The sequence below is a fragment of the Eubalaena glacialis genome, chromosome 1, assembly GCF_028564815.1.
Source record: "Eubalaena glacialis isolate mEubGla1 chromosome 1, mEubGla1.1.hap2.+ XY, whole genome shotgun sequence".
In the NCBI taxonomy this organism is placed as follows: domain Eukaryota; kingdom Metazoa; phylum Chordata; class Mammalia; order Artiodactyla; family Balaenidae; genus Eubalaena; species Eubalaena glacialis.
In genome coordinates this window covers 60217541-60239312 of record NC_083716.1, presented here as the reverse complement: position 1 = coordinate 60239312, position 21772 = coordinate 60217541, and the positions used below count along the sequence as shown (strand labels likewise).

General features: G+C 50.4%; 1 protein-coding gene and 1 long non-coding RNA gene across 5 annotated transcripts; one reads left to right on the top strand and one right to left on the bottom strand.

Moving 5' to 3' along the window:
- Positions 1–962: 962 nt before the first annotated feature.
- On the bottom strand, positions 963–3091 carry COMTD1 (catechol-O-methyltransferase domain containing 1). Of its 3 annotated transcripts, none has more exons than XM_061180183.1 (7): positions 2872–3091; positions 2586–2713; positions 2230–2338; positions 2022–2140; positions 1859–1913; positions 1469–1602; positions 963–1215 (listed from the first exon to the last, which is right to left on the bottom strand). In XM_061180183.1, exons 1-7 carry the CDS (start codon positions 2963–2965, stop codon positions 1063–1065), a joined length of 792 nt encoding a protein of 263 aa, XP_061036166.1. In that variant the 5' UTR covers positions 2966–3091; the 3' UTR covers positions 963–1062. The 3 variants fall into 3 exon arrangements, with proteins under 3 accessions (XP_061036166.1, XP_061036175.1, XP_061036184.1); XM_061180192.1 differs by having other exon boundaries at positions 2230–2335; XM_061180201.1 differs by having other exon boundaries at positions 1101–1215; positions 1798–1913.
- On the top strand, positions 2495–6803 carry LOC133084122 (uncharacterized). Of its 2 annotated transcripts, none has more exons than XR_009699388.1 (3): positions 2495–2551; positions 4865–4958; positions 6743–6803. It is a non-coding gene; the product is annotated as an uncharacterized LOC133084122 (long non-coding RNA). The 2 variants fall into 2 exon arrangements; XR_009699389.1 differs by lacking the exon at positions 6743–6803 and adding an exon at positions 6134–6169.
- Positions 6804–21772: the final 14969 nt, after the last annotated feature.

Below are 21772 nucleotides of genomic sequence, written 5' to 3'. Positions count from 1 at the left end.
TCCAGGTTCAGTTCCACCACCCAGGCCTAACAGATGGTGGCAAAACCTAATTCTAGGCTGATGCCATTTCTGCCTGAGGCCTGAGGCAGTGTTGGTGGAAAGGACGCTTCATATCTGAGCCTGATCTTCATTTGTGGTATGGAGGTAAGATCTTCCTATGGATTGTGGAGGTTTAAACCAGAAGAGTGAAGCACCTGGCTCCCTCTCCACTTTGGCTCATAGGCTCATAGATGTTTGTGTTGGAAAGCTTAACTTTCTCTTCATCTTCCTCTGGGGAACTTGTTAAAAATTGCCTCCTACCTATTGGCCTGTCTGCTTCACACCTCTGGCCAATGATCCCACTCAGTCTCTCATGTTCTTCAAGGACTTCAGGGGGAGGACAGGATATATACTCCAGTCAACCTTGAGGTCCTCAGGTCTAAGTCAAGTGGCCTGGTCTCAGGTGATGTTGACCAGGGCCTCCACTGCAGAGGTGAGGCCAAGCTGACAGTTCTGTGACAACATGGGCAAACGGCCAGCAGAATTGGCATAACCTACAACACTTACACGGAGCAAGGCCCTTTTCCTGCCATCAGATCGCAGATTGGTCTCCACTAGTTCCAGCTGCACTGAACAGGAACTTCATTCATTTGCCCCTCTTAGGAAGAGGTGTCGGAGGGAGACCACAGGGGCTCTACCAGGCTTCCAGCCCTCAGATCCTGTGGAGGCAAATCTCCACAAGGAGCTGGGGTTTCTGACCAACTGCATGTGGGCAGGTCAATTAAAACTTTTGATATCCTGCTTCCAGTCAGCTGGAAGCTCCTGTGGTCAGGCCACAGCCCTGGTGCCAGAGGGTCCTCAGGAGTGTGCCAGGGAGGGGATGAACATCTGTGGCCTCAAGGTTCCCTTTTGTTGAAGATGTAGCCAGTGTGGGGCCTTCCCTCCCTACCCCACTTCAGTACATATGGAGGCTCAGAAGAGGGTCGTGTCCCAGGCCTCACTTTATTGTCAGATTTAAAACTCGGTGTCGATGGCTGGGGGTCCCAGGGCCCCTCCCTTGAGGCCACTCGCTAGGGGCCAGCCCTAGATCTTGAAGGCTAAGGTGAGGCCGTCGCCCAGGGGCAGGAGGCTGATGTGGACCCTGGCGTCCCGCAGAATGCGCTCATTCAGGTTTCGCACACACTGGGCCGCCTTGTCCTGCGGTTTAGGCTGCAACACCTCTCCACGCCACAGGACCTGCGGAGGGGCGGGGCATCGTGGGGGCGGGGCCTGGGGGAGGTGCCTGAGCAGGAGGCGGGGTGAGAGCTGGAGACCCAGGACCTGAGCAGGGGAAAGTGGAAAACCTGGGGACTCAGTTCGAATACCTGGGGGGAGGAGCTTACGTGATTGTACTAGGCGGGGCTCTGGGGCAGTGGGGCGAGGAGGAGCCCAAGGAAAAGACGGACCCAGCTCAAGAGGGTCTTTCTTCTCCCCCGGGGCTGTCCCTTACACTGAGCACAGCGAGGACGCCTCCGGGTCGCAGCAGCTCCAGGCACCGCTCGTAGTAGGCGGTGCAGGTCTCCTTGTCCGCATCCACCACGGCCACGTCGAAGGTGCCGGCCTCGCCCGCGGCCAGGAGCTCGTCTTGCGGGGGAGGGAGGGGCAGATGCAGCTGAGTCCGCAGGCCCCAGCGGCCGGAAGCCCCCGCCCAGGCCGGCCCAGGCGCTGTGACCATTCAGGTACTCGAGGGCCCCTGCCTGCCACTCTGCATGTGGCCGCGTACCGGCTGGTGGGGGGGGCTGTCATTGCCCAAGCCCGCCCGGCGGACCGGGTCACTACCTCGCGCCGGGTGGTCCCATTTGGGAAATGGCGCCAAGGCCCTTTCCGCTCCGTTGCTCACCCAGGGTCTCCAGGGCGGGTTTCAACCGAAGTTCGATCTTGTGCTCCTCCTCGGCCTGCGTGCGAAAGGAGCGGGGTCAGAGTCAGCATGTCCCTTCTCCCGGAGCTGGGAGTGGCCGGGCTCCAGGGGCCCGACGAGGGCCTCAGGTGTGTGGGACACTCACCTGCCTCCACAGGGGACGTCCCAGCTCCGGGGGCCCTGCGTCCACCTCGCAGGTCACCACGCGCCCGGCCGGGGGCAGCGCCAGGGCCAACGCTAGGGCTGAGTAGCCTGTGAAAGTGCCTGGGGACGTGGACACGGACAGGCTCAGGCCAGAGTAGGGCGACGGCCCGGTGACTCCGGCCCCCAGTGACCCCAGCCGCGCGCCCTACCCAGGTCCAGCGCCTTCTTAGCCTTGATGAGGCGAGCCAGGTTGGCCAAGAGCTGGGCCTGCTCACAGGTCATCATGGAATCCCCCTGCGGCTGCTCCAGGGTCAGCTGCTTGGGGGGAGGAGAGGGTCGCACTGTGCAGCCCTGCCAGTCACCCAGCTGAGCCCCAGGTTTAGAGCCCCCAGAGGCGTGGCTGTGGGCGTGGCCCAGGGGCGGACCCTCATGGAACGCCCAACCCTGGCCGGCCTGCGCGGCCAGGAAGCCCAGACGGGGCCGCCGACCAGCCCAAGGTCACACAGCCACGTGGGTCCCTCCCGGCCCGAGGTGGGCGCCCGTTCCCGCTTCCGGCCCTGCTGACCAGCCGCAGGCTCCGCAGCGCCGGGTGCTCCCGCATGGAGCGGCTCAGGAGATACTGCCACAGGGGGCTGTCCTCAGGGGGCAGCAGGCGCTTCTCTCGCCGGGATCGCCATGGAGGGAACCGTCTCCCTGCCGGGGAGGGGTGGTGCTGGGTCAGGGCCTGGGGCTCCAGGGCGCCAGGGGTGAGCCTCAGCCGCAGCCAGCCTCGCGGGTTCACGGGCTCTGCTCCTGCGTCCGCCCGCCCGCGGGGCCTCTGCCGAGGGTGCCGAAGGCCCGGCCCTACTCACCCAGGAAGAGGCCGCTGGCGAAGGCAGCGCCCAGCGCGACCGAGCCCAGGGCCAGCGCGGCGGGCACAGAGAGCCGGGGCACGGGCTGGGTCATGGTGTGGGCAGGAGGCAGCGGCGTCCAGGTCACTTGCGCTAGGGCTACTGGGACCGCCCTGGGACCCGCGGGCCCTCGCGGCTCCAACTTGCCCGGGCAGTGCCCTCGGAACCGCGGCCTCGACCACCATCTGGCGGCCTCATGGCCTTACTGCAAGCCCCGCCCGCGTGGGTCAGTCGTCATCTAGTGGCCGCTTTCGGAACTGTGCCGGCGGCTATGCTGCTTCCTCATCGCTACCATTTTTACTGAGAACCCCCAGGGGCATATGTGGGTGGGCGAGTAGAACGTCGGTATAACAGGATACTAACAGGTACAAATGATAGAAATTAAAGGAACCTTGGGAGGGACCGAGAGGATCAGGGGGGGCCTCTTGGGGGAGGTCACCAAGGATGTCAAGTTGAAGGAATGTATGTTTGGGGGGAGTTGGGGTTTGGGAGCCCTGGGTCAGGTCTGGTTGATGGGGTGCTGAGACAACACCCTTAGTTAGAATCATGCTCTTGGGTGCGAGGTAGACTTGGGTGTGAGATCTTGGGCCCATCAGTCTCTGAGCCTCAGTTTCCTTTGTGTAAAACTGGGACCACTGTCTTACTATTAATGGCACCAGATCCCATAGCCTGACACACAGTAGCTGCTCAAGAAATGGCAGCCGCTGTTATCATAAGTTGAAGATATCTTGGGGAGGAAAGATCAGAGGGCAGGTGAAGTCCCCTTGCAGGGCTGTTCCGCAGGGACGCTATCCAGTGAACAGTGATGGAAACACCGACTGTGTGCCGAATGGGGCGAGGCGAAAGAAGCTGTCCTGGCTTGTGTTAGTGAAGCTGGGCTCAGAGACCACAGGACACAGGGAACTTGTGTGTCCCGGCTTCACAATTTCCTCTTCTGTAAAATGGGTTTCTTAATAGTCCTGACCTCTCGGGAGATGAAATGAGAAAATCCAGGTGAAAGATTCACACAGGGCCTGGGACTTATTGGGCTATAGCTGTTCCATTTAAAAGGAGTCAGATTCCATCGGCCGTTGCTCTGCGGCTGTCCCCTGACACCAGCCTTCAGCAACCACACTGGGCAGACTGGAGCCCCACCGGGGGGCTTTCTAGGCGAGGCTCAGCCCCAGCAAGGCTCAGGGATAGGCTTGTTGGGGGAGGTTGGTAGAGGGAGCGCCTTGGCTGAGGCTGAAGACACGGGGCGAACTAAAGAAGCCCGGAGCTCAGAGCACGGGACTGACCAGAGCTGTGGGAGCTCTGGGCCCGCGGGAGGTCACGCAGGAGCGTGGACACACAATGAGCTCTTTTGACCCGGAGGAAACCAGAAGTGCTTTCATGGTTCCTCTGCTGAGACCCTTCCACCAGGCCAGGCGGCACCGGGGCGCTGGGCTCAGCCAGGGCTGCAAACCGGCTCTCTCTTTCCTGTCTGGGGGTCTGGGTTTGGGCAGGCCCCCAGCTCACACCAGAACCTCCCTCCCCCTGCCTGGCTTCAGGCCGGAGCCTGTGGAGGTGGGAGGCGGGCGGGGAGGGGAGGCATGTCACCATATATCCCCCTCAGATTAAAAAACTAATTTGAAAAGATTAATGTATTCCATTCTTGTTACGCTGGCTCTGATACCTCTGGGCCTGCGGCTGCTCTGCCTCCTGATTATTGAATTTTTATGGCCTGGTAATTAATTGCAGATTCCCTGTTTTGTTCTATTTCTTTTTCTCTGACATTTTAATTTCAACAAAAAGCAGTGGTCTCCATGCAGGTTCTCTCTGGAGATCCTAATGGTCTATAAAACAGAATGACTTATAGATGTGGCACCCACTTCAGTTGGCGAGCGATTGTTTGAAACCTTGCTGATCACGCAAAATTTAATTTTTCCACCTCCCTCCCCCGTTCGCTACTCATTTCTTGTCTCTTCCATTACAGCGCCGGTGTCTCAGTTCACAATGAAGGGAGCAAAGTGTTGCCTCCGAATCTGTTACAGGGCCTTTTCCTAGAAGACCAGGGGGCTGAAGACAAAGTAGGTTTGGGTTCTTTTCCTTGGAGGTGGCCCCAGTGGTGGCGGTGGAAGCTGGGCCTCCCCAGAGGGCCACGTGGATGTGGGCAGCTGTCCCCAGGGGTGGGGGAGGATCATTTCTGCCTCTCTCAGTTGCCCTTTTGGCCAAGTGCAGCTGCCCCATTAGGCACCACGGCACCTGCTGGTCATGAGGACAGAGAGGATGGGTGCCCATACATGCTGTTGGGTCGACACCAGGAAGTCAGGGGGTTTAACCCCTGCCAAATTCTTAGTCAGACTGGGTCACTGGAAACAGCTGTTCACAAAAATGGATCTGGTAGAGGCCCCTGAGTTACTAACCTAATGCCCCCAACCCCTACTTCTCCCAGCCCTGCTAACATCACACAGGCTGGGCGCCTTCCCCCAGGAACCCCTAGGACTGGGCGGGGTAGGGGCAGAAGAGTAAGGTCATGGAGTCAAGTTGGGCCTAAAGGATTGGAATTCAGATATCTTCAGGGGTCAGGCAGGCAGGTGAGGGGAGGGCGGTAGGGAGCAGTGGGGACTGTGGTGCTCCAGACTGATGCCCCATCAGGTGTGGTGGCCCCTCAGCTCCCGCTCATGTGGCTATGTGGGAAGAAGAGCATATTGTGGCTGGAGCTTCTGATTTTTCAAAAGAGGTTGGAAATCTGGCTTTTAATGTGAAATCTCACAATTTAAAACATTTGGGTTAGACTTTTTTTTTTTTTTTTTTACGCTCCATGTCAGCCAAACTGAATACATCTTTGATCTTTGTGCCTGACCTGGCCCATAGGACAACTGTTTCTTCTGATTTGGAGCATAGGTCAGAGAAGTTAGGACATAGGAGTGGAGTCTGTCGGGGCCAGAGAGGCCTCACTGGCTGGCTGATCACCCCCAGTCCCCAGGCCCTGCGCCAGGAATCCTCCTCCTACCTTTGGGCCCTTCAGTCCCCTTCCTGCACTTGTGGGCTCTTCCCCGGCAGCTGTGGTTCTCCCAGAGGTGCCTGTGAGCCTCTGTCCAGGGCTTGCCTTTTTTTGGCTGCACCACATGGCTTGTGGGATCTTAGTTCCCCGACCAGGGATGGAACCTGTGCCCCCTGCAGTGGAAGTGCAGAGTCCTGACCACAGGACCGCCAGGGAAGTCCCCAGGGCTTGCCTTCCTTAGGCCTCCTCTCTCCACAGACAAACTTGCAGCCTGGAGTCTGACCACATCTGGGTGAGTTCTGCCGAGCTTTTCACCTAAGACTTCGGGGGGCAATGCTGTGACTCTAGGGGCTCCGGGGGCCGTGGTGGGCCACGTGGGCTGATGCAGACAGACCATGAATCAGGAGCTTCTGGGGCCCCTCAGATGAGCGGGGGACGACGGGGGCCACGGCCTGCTCCCACCTCCTCTGTGCTGAGATGCTGTGGAGCTGGCGCTGGCAGTGCCCTGGCCTCTCATGCCTCAGTTTCCTCATCTGGACAGGCCGAATGGGAAGTGACAGCATGGGCTCCAGAGTCTGAGGGACTTGGGTTCAAACATTGGTCCACCACTCACTTTGTGGCTGTGTGAGCTCAGAGTTTCTCAGCTAGAAAAATGGGGATGATCCTTCTGTCTTAGTGTTCTGTGCTGTGTAATGAACCACCACATGCTGAGTGGCTTAAAACAATGCCATTTTTTATCTTGTGGTTCTGTAGGTCAGGAGTCGGGCCAGGCCTGGCTGATCCTCTGCTCAGGGTCTCACCAGGCGGAAGGCACCTTGAATACTTCTGGTGCTTCAGATCACCCTGCCTTCCTTTTCTGCTTTTCAGGGCTCACGTGATTCCAGGGGACCCACCCGGCTAATCCAGGATAATCTCCCCATTTCAAGGTGAGCTGGTTAGTGACCTTAGTTCCATCTGCAAAGTTCCCCTTGCCATCTGAGTTGATGACCGAGAGAGTAACGTTGGTGGTAGAGATCATGAGAGAGTGGTCAAATTCTGCCACAAACTCCAGCCTCTCAGTGTGGTTGTCAGGATGAAGATAACCCTGCCCCGCCCCCCCCCTTTGAGAACCACGGTGTGAGGGTTTTGGTTTGTTTTTATTTTTGTCCGCGCCACGCGGCATGCGGGATCTTAGTTCCCCGACCAGGGATTGAGCCTGGGCCCCCTGCATTGGGAGCGAGGAGTCTTAACCACTGGACCACCAGGGAAGTCACATTAGGTATTTAAATACAGAGGATTCCCTGCTACTGCATAGACAGAATGGGCGGTGGGCATGTTCCTCACAGCCACCCTCTCAAGAAGCTAGCATTGCCCCCGTTTTGCAGATGTGCAAACTGAGGTTCCCAGATGTCAGGTGACATATAAGTGGCAGAGCCAGGTGTGAACCTGTCCCTGTCTCAGCTTCACATAAGAGTTTGTCATCTCACCACTGGCCCAAGTCCAGAGCTCCTGTATCCCCTGGAAATTCATCGAGTTCTCTTGAGAGGCTTCCACCATGCACCAGAGATTTACCTGTGATCCGATTTCTCTGGTTCAATTCAGGTCCTGGCATTTGGGTGTCTCTGGGAGTCCCCAGTGGATGACTTAGGTGTGTGTTTCATGTTCATGGTGTCACCTGCTCCTTTCTTCTTCTTCTTTTTTTTTTTTTGATAAATTTATTTATTTGTTTTTATCTTTGGCTGTGTTGGGTTTTCGTTGCTGTGCACAGGCTTTCTCTAATTGCGGCGAGCGGGGGCTACTCTTCGTTGCAGTGCACGGGCTTCTCATTGTGGTGGCTCCTCTTGTTGAGGAGCACAGGCTCTAGGTGCGCAGGCTTCAGTAGTTGTGGCATGCGGGCTCAGTAGTTGTGGCTCGCGGGCTCTAGAGCACAGGCTCAGTAGTTGTGGCGCACGGGCTTAGTTGCTCCGTGGCATGTGGGATCTTCCCGGACCAGGGATCGAACCCGTGTTCCCTGAATTGGCTGGCAGTTTCTTAACCACTGTACCACCAGGGAAGCCCTGCTCGTTTCTTCTTGATGGGATGGCCAGGGTGCCACTATCACAGCCACTCCTGGGCGTCATCGCTTTTGCCGGACACCTCAGCTGACCCTCAGGAACCGTCAAATGGTCAAGACTTCATGGGGGTCCTTTTGAGAAATAGCAAAGAAAGTCCCCCTGCAGCTCTTCTCTCTCCTCCTTGAGACACTGGCCTGCATTGTGAATCCTTCCTTCCCCAAAAGAAGACAAACACACACGTCCCAGCCTCCCCTGCAGGTACCAGACCTGATGCCCGCAATCAGATGCAGTGCACAGGACTTGCATGCCAATGTGGCATGTGAGTCCATGGTTGGAAGGAGAGTGATGCTGTGTCTCATCCAAGCTCTGGCCCTCCCAGAGTCAGCTGTTTGCCACAGAGTAGAGTTTGCTATTTGCAACAAAGTGGATTCTGTTATTTGCAGCAAAGTGACGTCTGCTGTTTGCCACAAAGCAGCTTCTAGATTTGCAGTCAGGAGTCCTGCCTGGTACCTGCTCCTCTGTGGGACCGATTCTCCCGCCTCCAGCGCACAGTGTTACCATCCACTGCAGAGCCAACCCCCTCCTTCTGCTTTGCCAACAGGAGCCCGATATTGTTCAGGCGACAACGTGCCCAGCTCCGGGGGGTGGACTGTTATCAGTCTCAGGCTGTCACAACCCCCCTCCCCACCCCCAGTCCCTTTTTCAAGATATCCAGGGATATCTTGCCAGGGAAAAAGGGGTGCTTCTCAGGACTTTTTATTTCCTGATAATAAGAAATCCCCTCTTCTTGCTTAGCCTTTTCTTACCCCGAAGAGAGTTGTGTAAAGATGAAATGCTTGGAACTGTAGCAGCCATCTTGTGGCCATGAGGCAACAAGGTTAAGGATTAAAAACAAACAAACAGCGAGGATGGTGATGGTCCTTGAAGACATTATCTAGACATTAAACCACTCCCAGCAACTGTTTGCCTCTAGCCTCCTTGTTATGTGAGAAAATGGAGCCCTTTGTGTTTAAGCAATGATTAGCTATTTATTCTTTATTTGAAGTTCAAAGCATTCCTAACTGATACAGGCACTCTAGCAGTGTGGCCTGTGCCCAGGGGTGATTGAGAGTTGGTGCTGAGATAACCCCTTTTGCTTTTTTTCAGGTTGAGTGACAGATTCCACACTGAACTCAAAATCACGCTCTCCAAAGGTAAGGCCTCGTTTTCCTCAGGGGTCAGTTTTCTCCCAGGAGATGCCCTATCCCCCGCCTGACAAGTGGAAATGCCAGTACCGTGCACCCCACCCTTGCCCTGCTGCAGACTCGTGGTGTCTCATCAAGCCTCCCCAGTGTCTGGTGAGGCAGGCATGATCACCCACCCTCTACAGATAGGGGACATCTGGGGTCTCATAGGCAGGATGTGGGGATTGGCTCCAGTTCTGTATGGCACAAAGCCTAGGGTCTCCCCACTCCAAGGAGAGTCTCTCTATTTGCATCAGAGCCAGGGGTGCAGGGGCTTCTGGGACAGTGGATGACCAGACAGGGTGGGAGCTTCTGTGCAGCAAGCTGGGTCCAAGTTGGGGAAGCCCACGACCTCCCAGCAATAGCGGTCAGGTTTCTGCTGCAACGTTGCTGTGTGGCAGCCCCAAGTCTCAGCAACTTCCAAAATAACTACCTACTTTTCTCGCTGCTGGGTCAGTGGATCAGCTGGGCTATTTCTGCTTGGGGTTGTGGGTCCAGATCATTCTGAGACCAGCAGCTACCTGGGGGTGCTCTTTCCCAGGGGACAGCATGGGGGCAAGAGGCCAACCACACAGGTGCTTTGAAAGCCTCTGCCTCAGTCAGGTCTGCTCATGTTCCAGCGGCCCCAACAAATCACTCGGCCAAGCTCCGCATAGGGGGCAAGTGTGTGTACTCTGCGCTGTCTGTGGGGTGGCCCTGTGAGCTCACGTGGCAAAGGGTGTGGCTGTGTAGCCCTATTATGGGTCAGGGAGAGAAGAGTCAGGATCAGCAGTTCAATCTACACACAGATCCCAAGGGCCCCTGGGTGTCCCCATAGCCGTGGGTGCAGAGATCCCCACAGGGCAGGGCCTTAGCAGGGGCAGGAGGGCCAGGGTCCCTGCCTTGTGCCTGAGCTGAAGATTCCCCAGTCTGTTTCTCAGAGGAGGAACTTGGAGCTCTGGGAGTCAGAGTGTCACCTGAGGTCGCAGGTCAACCTCCTGCCTCTGTCCACCTCACTGCCATCCTGAACCCAGGGGGGAGGGAGCAAGGGGTCAGGCTCACCTTCCCTGGGTTCAGCCCAGGGCGCCTACCTCCCTGGGGAGGACGAGCCCCTTTCTTTCATCCCCACACTCAGCATATGCCCATTTTCCTCCGAGACACCAGGACATGGAGCCTGGAACTCAAGGATTCCGATTGCATTGCATGGGAGACCTCTCAGTGCTTGTTTACTTCTGGTGGCCCCTGAGCTGGCCTGGGGACATATTTTGTTTGCCTCGATCAGTATTTTGTTTATTTGAATGGAGCCAACACTAAACAATCAGAAAATTCCACAAAGAATTCAGATTTGATTTCCATTTCTTTTGAAAGAGCAGCAGATTTGACAACACTGGGCCAATTTTGCTGCAGGGCAGGTTGGCTGGTGCTGTGTGGTGCCTCCCCCTATCCCCCACGGGTCATGTGCCCTTGCCCCAGTCCCCACCACTCCCTGCTGCCTCAAACCCAAAGAGGTTCCCTCATATTCCACATTGGTCTTTGAGCTGCTGGCGCATGAGCTGTAACCTCTGGTTTAATCCACTCCCCAGAGGCCCAGAGAGGATAGACACCTGCCCAGGGTACACAGCCCATCTCAGGCTTTTGTTTCTCTTTCTCGCTTCCTGAGTAAGAACTTCACCTGGAATCCAAAGAACAATCCCTCTTGTGGACTCCAAACAAGGATCCCAGACTCTGCTGCCCACCCCAAGCAAAACTGTTCATGTCATGGTTGAAACTCAGAACACCTCTGGCATTGCTACCCTGAGAGCACAGCCACTTTGAGGGGAAAATCTAGACTGAGATGAGCTTTGGGAGATGTTACAGGGACCCAGGTCCCTGAGTTACATAGGGAATCCCCCTAGATCTATAAAAATGAAATACTAATGGCTGATATTTATATAGCAATTACTGTGTGTCAGTCACTTCAATTACTGTGTGTCAGTATAGCAATTACTGTGTGTCAGTTAAACTTCATATTAACTCACTTAATCCTCACATAAACCTTGTAAGGGGGAAGGTACCGTTTTTATCCCCATTTTACAGGTGAAGAAGCTGCAGCACAGAGAGTTTAAGCAACATTCCTAAATTTGCACAGCTTATAAGTGGTAGAGTTGGGATTTGAACCCAGGTTCTCTGGTTTCAGGGCTTATAGTTCTTAACCACTGACATATCCTAGAGGAAATACCTACTGAGGTGGCCACTTTTCCTGTAATAACTCATTTCACCCTTGGACTTGCCCAACAAGGTAACGTTGAGTTTGGCTGTGAGAGACAGAAAAGTCCAAAAAAGAAGTTGGTTTCTACTTTATACAGATGTAACTTGGAGGTTGTACAGAGGCTCCAGGGTCAACTGAGACTCAGGCTTCTCCTCTGCTGTGCTGCCATCCTCATCATGTGGTGTCTTCTCATTGAACAGGATGACTGCTTGAGTTCCAGCCATCACACCTTCAACCCAGTTTTTAGGAAGAAGAAAGGGACAAAATAGAACTAACCTCCTTCCTGTAAGGACACTTCTTGAAAGTTTCATAAGATATTCTACTTGCATCCCTTTGAGCAGCACTTAGTCACATGACCACACTTTGGCCTGGAAATAGTCTTTATTCTAGAGGGTTATATGTTCAATGAAAAAATCAGTTCTATCATTAAATTTAAAAGGGAGAATGGATACTGGGAACATTCAGCATCATCACTGTGTTTTTTACAGATAAAGAAACTGAAGCTCAGAGAGGTGAATGACCTTCTGGCGGTCACACAGCCAGGAAGAGGTGGAGCCTGGATCTTCTGTCCCTGGGCCCTTTGGAGCAGGTGGGCTCCAAAGATATACTCTGCCAATTTCTTAAGGGGTGAGGAGGACTGTGGATACGTGCATAACCCCCTCTCCAGGCCCCAGGAACACCCAGTGCCCAGGTCCTGCCAGCCAGGCAACCTTGTGCCTGCAAGCCCTGGCAGCCTGTCCGGGCCCAGATCCATCACGCCGGCACCAACCATGCCCTGGGCCTGACTCCATCCATCCCTCTAATGCCGCATCGACTGTGCTCGGGCACGTTCCTGAGGCGGCCTCAAGAGCGCTGAATAATTCAGTTCTGCGTAATGGGATAATGAATTTACTGACAACCCAGTGTGGTCTCGGTACTTACATTTCAAGAAATAGTGACTCCCTAGGCCTGCTCTGCAGGCTGGAGACGTACACGTGCCAAGAAACTGTTGCCTTTACTTGCCTCGTGGGGTTCAGGCTTGACTGAATGGAGACCCTACTTTGGTCTCACTGATTCTTAAACTGCTTCGGCTAGTGGGGAGCCTGGGGGTAGGGGGACTGCCTGGTTGGAACTTTGGGGCGAGGTGGAAGTGAAATCAGAAGCTTGGACATGCAGAGCTGGAAAGGACCCCTTGGTCCTGCATACCCATTTTACGAACCGGGAAACTGAGGTTGTGGCAGGGACGGGCCTCTGCTCCTGCACACTGTGTTCTGTGGCTGGGAACGCCGGTGATGCCTCAGAACTCTGGGGAGGAGACCTGCTTGTTTTCCTTCTAACCCGCTGTTTTCCCCGTCCCCCAGCTGCTGAAGGGTTGCTGCTAATGACTCCCAGCTGCCCCTTCGCTGGAGGCGAGCCCTCAGCCAAACGAGAGGCGTCCCCCGGAAGGCCAGCCCACCCTGCCTTCCTTTCCCGACCTGGGCAGATGATGGCTGATGACCGGCTGATGTGGTGCAAAAGGCCACCCCAAGCCTCAAGGTAGGACAAACTCTGTGATGCTATTAGGGGTCCAATATCCTTGGTGGGACTGCGGCTTGACCCCAGCTGAGACCGCGTTCTGGCTTAGCTTTTACCCCTTCCCTATCCTGCTTCCCTCACTCCCTTTCTCTTCAGGGCCTCCCCCCACCCCATAAATCATCTGAATGGGAATCCCTGACTCAGGCTCTGCTTCTGGGGAACCCTCCTAAGACAGCTGCGTTTCCTGGTCTGAGCCCTCCTTTCCGAGGACTTCTCCCAGAGCAGTAAGAAAGGCTCAGGGCCGGGAATCCTTGCCGCTGGCTCTGCTGTGTGATGGTGAGGAAATCACTTCTCCACCCTGAGCCTCAGTTTCCCCTTTTGTATGGCTGGGGTTGGGGGAGCCTCTCTCAGGTCCCTTCCAGCTCTGAAGGTCTGTGATATGACCTGAGGTGCCAGGAAGCCTTCTCCTTTCTTAACTAGGGCCACATGTGCATGGAGTCCTACCATCGGGGACTTTTCTCTGAAGGCTTTTTCAAAATGCAAAAGCATCTGAGATGAGAATGAGTTTCACGTTAGGTGATCATGCTGCAGGGCAGACTCTCTAAAGGTGGGATCCTTGGGTCACCTGAATCCATCACCTGAAGGGGACTGCCTGGTTGGAACTTTGGGGCGAGGTGGAAGTGGAATCACAGAAGCTTGGACATGCAGAGCTGGAAAGGACCCCTTGGTCCTGCATACCCATTTTACGAACCGGGAAACTGAGGTTGTGGCAGGGACGGGCCTCTACTCCTGCACACTGTGTTCTGTGGCTGAGAACGCCGGGGATGCCTCCGGGCTCTGGGGAGGATACCTGCTTGTTTACCTTCTAACTCGCTGGTTTCCCCGTCCCGCAGCTGCTGGAGGATTGCTGCTAATGACTCCCAGCTGCCCCTTTGCTGGAGACGAGCCCTCAGCCAAACGAGAGGCGTCCCCCGGAAGGCCAGCCTACCCTGCCTTCCCTGACTTGGGCAGACTGCAGCCAATGACCGGCTGATGTGGTGCAAAAAGGCCACTATTGGGGACTACCCTTGAGTCCTACCATTGGGAACTTTTCTCTGAAGCCTTTTTCAAAATGCAAAAGCATCTGAGATGAGAATGAGTTTCACGTTAGGTGATTATGCTGCAGGGCAGACTCTCTTAAGGTGGGATCCTTGGATCACCTGAATCTATCACCTGAAGGGGTGCTTATTATTAATATTTCCCTTCCCTTCTTCGTATTTCTTTGAATGTGGTATGTGATGTCTGGAGCTGCAGCAGCTATCTTTCAATCATGAGGAAACAGCATGAGATGTAAACAATAAGCTAAGGAGAGTGAAGCAGAAATATAGAAAGAAACTGATTTTCAATGGCATTTCTGAATCATTGCACAAAAACTGAAAACTACCTCTAGAATCTCAGTATGTGAAATAATTGTCTTTATTGCTCAAGCAAGTCCTGGTTGAATTTTCTGTTATTTGTAGCCCAAAGCATTCCAGACAAATCAACAGTCTTTATCTCACTGAATCATAATAACAGTCTTTTAAAAAATTTATTTATTTATTTATTTATTATTTTTGGCTGCGTTGTGTCTTCATTGCGCGTGGGCTTTCTCTAGTTGTGGCGTGTGGGGGCTACTTCTCATTGTGGTGGCTTCTCTTGCTGCAGAGCACGGGCTCTAGGCATGCGGGCTTCAGTAGCTGGGGCACACAGGCTCAGTAGCTGGGGCACACAGGCTTAGTTGCTCCGCGGCATGTGGGATCTTCCCAGACCAGGGCTTGAACCCGTGTCCCCAGCATTGGCAGGCGGATTCTTAACCACTGCACCACCAGGGAAGTCCATAATAACCATCTTTTAAAGTAGGGATTATTATTATTGGCTCAGGGAGGTTAAGTGACATAGCTAAGGTCACACAGCTGACAAAGGGCAGCATCCTTTTGGGCTGGAGCTTTCAGGTTGGGAGGAATTTTGATTATTGATGAAAATTTAATTCCTGTCTCTGTTGTGTGTGTCCTATTGTAATCTAACCACTGGGAATAATCTCCTTCATTCTCCATTCTTGTCTTTGGTCATTCTCTCCCTATCCATCCCACCCTAGGTCTCAGCTTAGAGACTCAGCAAAGGTCCCTTGTGAGGTGGGGAGAAGGAGGTAGCAGGTAGCCACCGTCCATTCCTTCATGGAGTTTTCCAGATGAGTGTGGCCAGATTCTGGTACCAAGGACGAGTGGAAGGCTGAGCCCATTTTGGAGTGATTCTGGCCTCTAAGCAGCCCTAGACTCCTGTGTGGGGGTTACAGTGAAAGAGGGAAAGAACACAGACAGAAATAGACAGACAGAGGGATGGAAGGAGAGGGAGAGAGAGGCAGAAGTCGAGGAGGAGGAGGGCGAGAGGAAGGGAGAAGAGAAGAAGGACAGGTCTTAGAGATAAACGTTGAGACAAACGTGACAGTGAACCTCAAGTCAGACACAAGCTAGTCCATCACCCTGCCCCGCCCCCGTGCCGCAGCTGCAGCCTCTTCACTGTGTAATGGAGTAGACTGGGGCACCGGCCTCGCAGGGCGGTCGGCAGGGACGGACGGCTCAGCGCGGACTGGGAGCAGGCACTCCGCCAGCGGGTGCTTCTGCCCCACCCAGACTGGTCTGAGGGTTTGGTTGCTGCTCTGAAGGTGGAGGGAAGATGATGTGACCTCAGGTGAACCTTTGACTCACCTCTTCTGGAGAGCAGTGGCCTCTTGGAGAAAGGGGAGCAGCGTTTGTGTGTTTGTGTATGTGTGTCCCAGACTAGGTGCTTTCAGGTTATCAGAAGGCTGGGTATTTTGCTTGACGGCAAAGTGGCCTCCTGGACTAACAACAATACCAGAAACGCATTTGCCTCCTGACCAAGAGGGTGGGGTGGGGGAAGATTTTTAAGGAGCCGTCAGAAGGAAGGGAATTGGGGAGCCACAGCGGGGGTTAGCTGGGGGGAGAGTCACTGCTCCAGACCCCGTGACTGAGCTCCCAAACCTCGGGGGTGGATGTGTATGTGGGGAGCCCTCTCTGAGGGGCCTCCCATCTGCCCCAGATTAGTGAGGAAGGCAGGGACAGAAATGGCCCCAGACTAAGGACGAAAAGAAGGATCTCTGAGTGGCGGGGTGGAGGGGGCATGAATTGGGAGATTGGGATTGACATGTATACACTAATATGTATAAGATAACTAATAAGAACCTGCTGTAAAAAAAATAAATAAAACTCAAAAACCAAAGTATTCATTAAAAAAAAAAAAAAGAAGGATCTCTGTCAGGAAAACAAAGCACCTGTGGGTTGTGGGCAGCGAGGAGCCCAGGGATCGCCTTTGGCTTGGGTGCTCTCTGGGCAGTGTCTGACCTCCAGGGCCTGGCGTGGATCCTCAGCTGAATGAGTGAGCCCTGGGCTCCGCCAGGCCTGGAGGCTGTGAGCAAGGATGAAGGGAGCGGTACTCCAGCATCAGCTGGGGGCTCAGGGCTGGGGCAGGAGGGGGTGGCTCCTCTCCCTGGCTCACGCCCTGCTCACCTGGCTAACTCCTCATGCCTGTCAGGGAGGCAGGCAGTGCTGTCTCCCCCAGGCCCGATGTGCCCCTGACTGAGCCGGTGCGGTGGCTTAAAAATGTGACTGAATCCTTAGACCCTCCTCTCATCAGGAGGTGGGGGTCTGTGTCCCCTCGCCCTGAACTGGGGCGAGCCTCCTTGAACAGAATGCGATGGAAGCGATGTTCTCTGAGTTCTGAGGCTGGTTAGAAAAGGCCAGGTAGCTTCTCCCAGGTTCTCTTGGGAACTTGCTCTGGGAGCTGTCAGCTGCCCTGTAAGAAGTCCATCTCTGTGGAGGCCGCCTTGTGCAGGGATCACAAAGAGTGAGAGGGATGCCTGAGGGGCCCCAACTCATCCATCCCCAGCTGTTTGAGTCTCCCCTGCCCCAGATATCAGACATGTGCATAAGGAAGCCTTTGAGATGACCCTAGTTTCAGCCACCAAATGCCTACAATGCATGACAGACCCAGAGTGAGAGCTGCCTGCAATCCAGGCGACCTCCAGATTCATGAGTGGAAGACAAGATCATATATGAGTTTCCTAGGGCTGCCCAGGTAACAAATGGCCACAAACTGGGCAAAACAACAAAAATTTATTCTCTCAGAGTTCTGGAGGCTAGGGTCCAAAATCGAGGTATTGGCTTGTTCCTTGTGAGGGCTCTGAGGGAGAATCTGTTTCCTGCCTTTCTCCTAGCTTCTCGTGGTTGTAGGCAGTGCTTGGCTTTCCTTGGCCTGTAGGTGCATCACTCTGGCCTCTGCCTCCATCTTCGCATTGTGTTCTTGCTGTGTCTCTGTGTCCGAATCTCCCTCTTCTTATAAAGGACACCGTCACATTTGATTAGGGGCACCTGTACTCTGTATTATCTCATCTTGACTAATTACATCTGCAATGACCCTGTTTCTCAAACAAGATGACATTCTGAAGTACTGAGGGTTAAGACTTTAACATATCTTTTGTGGGGACATAATTCAACCCATGACATGGTTATCATTTTAAGCCACTATTTGAAGTGATTCGTTATATAGCAGTAGTTACTCAGAACATGAGAATTAAAGGATGGCTAGGGAAGCAACTAAAACATCAGTGGAGATGTAATTTACCAGAACATCCTTCTAGGAGGCTACTGTATGTGGTTGGGATAATTGATTTTCTAGGTAGCTTGGGATTGGGTCTGGATCCTCCCCACAAAAGATGGATGTTCCAGCAAAAACATGTGCTTGAATAATAACAGACAGCTTCCCTAAAGCCTTCTAATGTGGGAAAAGAGCTTGAGTTTTGCTTTGTATTCCTCCCCCTTAAATAAATGTTGAATATTTACTTAAAGAGGATCAATGTGATTATTAGAGTGTTCCTGGCCTCCATATATCTCAGCATGGCCTTGTTTACTAACACCTACCCCGTCAGAGCACTGATTAACCGTGGGCTACAGTTGCCTGGTTAAGTGTCTGGTTTCTCCATAGACTGGAAGCAACCCTAAGAGCAGGGACAGGCTATGTCTTGTTCTCTCCTGAATCCCCAGCACAGTTCTTGGCACACAGTAGGTGCTTAATAGTTAGTCTCTGAAAGCATGGATGTTGGAAAAGGAACAAAGGGACTTAAAATCTATATGATGATGAAAGGTATACAAATATATCAGCTACAGAACATCTAAGGATGCTAGAAAAAAATATTTTTGAAATATGAAATTATTTTCTGTTAATGGAAGAGCCTATAAGCAAATAAGGGAATTATGAGAGGCCAGGAACAAATTGGAAACATCAGTCCAGGGAAGTAAAGACTGCTGGACACCCTGAGGACTTCTACCTTGTTGGGCAGCCTACAACTTCCACACCTTGAGCTTCTGTGGCACAAGAAAGACAAGGAAGAAGCAAGGGATGATAAACATGACCAGGAAGATTTGAAAAAGAACCAGACAGAGGTTCTAGGAATTTAAATATATCACATATGAAATTTAAAACTCAATGGAACAGTTTAATAGAATAGACACTGCTGGAGAGGGAATTAGTAAACAGGAAGATAGATTTGAAAAATTATACATAATGCAGTACAGAAAGAAAAATGAAACTATGAAGAAGAGGTTAAGAGACATGGAGAGTGGAATGAAAAGCTCTAATATATATCTAATCAGATTTTTGGAAAGTGATTATAGGAATAATGGAAGAGAGGTATTATTCAAAGAGATAGCAGCTGAGAATTTTCTATGATTATTAAAAAATATGAATCTTCAGATTCAGGAATTCCAGTGAATCCCAAAAAGGGTAAATAAAAAGAAGTCCATACACAGATACGTCATAATCAAATTAAAGAATATCAAAGACAAGTAGAAAAAAAAAAAAGACAAGTAGAAGATCTTAAAAATACCCAACAGGAAAAAACTTTGTTGTTCACAACTTCTCTAATTAGAAGAAATTAGACTAATGGTGATTAGTTATAATAGTATGAATAGTAACAATGAAAAACAGAATAATGATGACTTTAAAGGGCTTTTAAAATTCACACCAAATAGGGACTGTATACCCCAGTCCCTAATAAGACTGACATAATTTCTTAAAAGATAATTTATCTTTTAAGGATAAATGTAGATCCTAAGTATGTACTAAAGAAAATTGAAAACATATATTCATACAAAAACTTGTACACAAATGTTTATTGCAGCATTATTTATAATAGTGAAAAAGTGGAAACAACCTGAATATCCACCAACTTATGAATGGATAAACAAAATGTGGTATATCCATACAGTAGAGTGTTACTTGCCATAAAAAGGAATGAAGTTCTGATCCATGCAACAACATGGATGAACCTTGAAAACATTATGCTAAGCAAAAGAAGTCAGACACAAAAGTTCACAAATTGTATGATTTCATTTATATAAAACGTCCAGAATAGGCAAATCGATAGAGACAGAAGGTGGATTCGTGGTTGCCAGAGGCTGGATGGGAATGTGGAGTGACAGCTAATGGGCATGGGGTTTCTTTTTGGGTGATGATAAGTTCTGGAATTAGATAGTGGTGATGTTTGTTAAATCTTATAAGTACACTAAAACCACTGAATTGTACACTTTCAAAGGGTGAATTTTATAGTATGTGAATCATATCTCAATAAAAATGCAAAAAATAAGAATAAGGGTAGAAATAAGGACGTTTTCACTTACAGGCATACCTTGGAGATGTTGCAGGTTCGGTTCCAGGCCCCTACGATAAAGCGAATATTGCAATAAAGCAAGTCACAGAAAGTTTTTTGTTTCCCAGTGCATATAAAAGTTATGTTTTGGGAATTCCCTGGCGGTCCAGTGGTTAGGACTCGGCACTTTCACTGCTGAGGGCCCAGGTTCAATCCCTGGTTGGGGAACTAAGATCCCACAAACTGTGTGTCGTGGCCAAAAAAAAAAAAAAAAAGTTTACACTATACTATGTTCTGTTAAGTGTGCAATAGCATTATGTCAAAAAAGTGTACATAGCTTAATTAAAAAGTATTTATTGCTAAAAAATGCTAACCATCTTCTGAGCCTTCAATGAGTTGTAGTAGTAAGTTGTAGTACTACTTAGTAGTACTAAGTTGTAGTACTCTACAACTTACTTACTACTAAGTTGTAGTAGTAAGTAAGTTGTAGAGATCACTGATCACAGATCACCATAGCAAATATAATAATAGTGAAAAATTTTAAAATATTGTGAGAATTACCAAAATGTGACACAGAGTGATGAAGTGAGCAAATGCTGTTGGAAAAATGGCGCAGATAGACTTGCTTGACGCAGGGTTGACACAAACCTTCAATTTGTAAAAAAACACAGTAATGAAGCACAATAAAATAAAGCTCAATAAAAGGTATGTCTGTTTACTATAACTGAGAGAATTTATAAACAACAGACCCCCATTCAAGGAGTTTCTGAAGGATGAGCTTGAGAAGAATAATGATCTGAGGAAAAAAGTCTCAGATACCAGAAGTGATGATGAATTGAGAAAATAATAAAAACATGGGTAAATCTAAACAAACACACTGATTGTCCAAAACAGTGTCTATTCTGTGGGGTTAAACAGGAGATGGAACTAAAAGCCTGGACCGTAAGTATAATAAATGGAATTAAAGATTTCAAAGCACTTTGCATTGTTCAGGAGAAGGGTAAGATATTGATTAACTTTAGACTAAGTTAAGTTAGGTAATAATTTCAAAGTGCTAAGTCACCAGTAAAAAAAAAATAATAGAATGCCTATCCTCTACACAGTAGAAGGGGGAGAAATGGGATGAGTAAAAAACCTCAATTCAAAACAATGCAACAAAGAAGATGAAAATAAATCCTTAGGAAGCAGGACAAATTAAAATAAAAACAAAACAAAAACAAGATCATAGAAATAAAGTCAAATATATTTGTAAGCTCTATAAATATAAATAGACTGAACTCTCCAGTTAAAATTATATACTCTCAGATTGGATTGAAAAAAGAATAGCCAAATGCTGCTTACATGAGACACGTCTAAAAGAGATAAAAAATTGTAAGTAAAACAGTGAAAAAAAATCAGAAAAATACTAACCAAAAGAAAATTAGCATAGTTATATTACTATCAGACAAAATAGAATTTAAGGCAACAAGGCATCATTAGAGATATAGAGGGTCAATATATGAAATTTAAATTTACCAGGAGAAAATAGTAGTTCTAAATGCATGGATACCTAATAATGTAAGTCCCTGATCAGATATATGACTTGAAAATATTTTTTTCCCATTCTGTGGGTTGTCTTTTCACTTTATTGATGGTGTCCATAGAAGCACAAAAGTTTTCAATTTTAAGTTCAATTTATCAATTTTTTTTCTCTTTTTTCTCATGCTTTTAGGGTCATATCTAAGAATACTTTGCCAAATCCAAGATCACGAAGATTTAACCCTATGTTTTCTTGTAAGAGTTTTATAGTTTTAGCTCTTACATTTAGGTCTTTGATCCATTTTGAGTTAATTTTTGTGTATGGTGTGAGGTAGGGTTCAACTTCACTCTTTTGCATGTGGATATCCAGTTGTCCTGGCATCATTTGTTGAAAAGACTATCTTTTCTCCATTGAATGGTCTTTACACCCTTGTCTTCACACCCTTGTCAAAAGTCAGTTGACCACAGATATATGGGTATATCTGTACTTTTTAGTTCACTGATCTATATATCTATCCTAGTGCCAGTACCACACTATCTTGATTACTGTTGCTTTGTAGCAAATTTTGAAATCAGGAAGTGTGAGTCGTCCTACTTCATTCTTCTTTTTCAAGATTGTTTTGGCTATTCCTGGTCCCTTGTAATTCCATGTAAATTTTAGAATCAGCCTGCCAGTTTTACAAAGAAGTAGCTGGGATTCTGACAGGGATTGCATTGAATCTG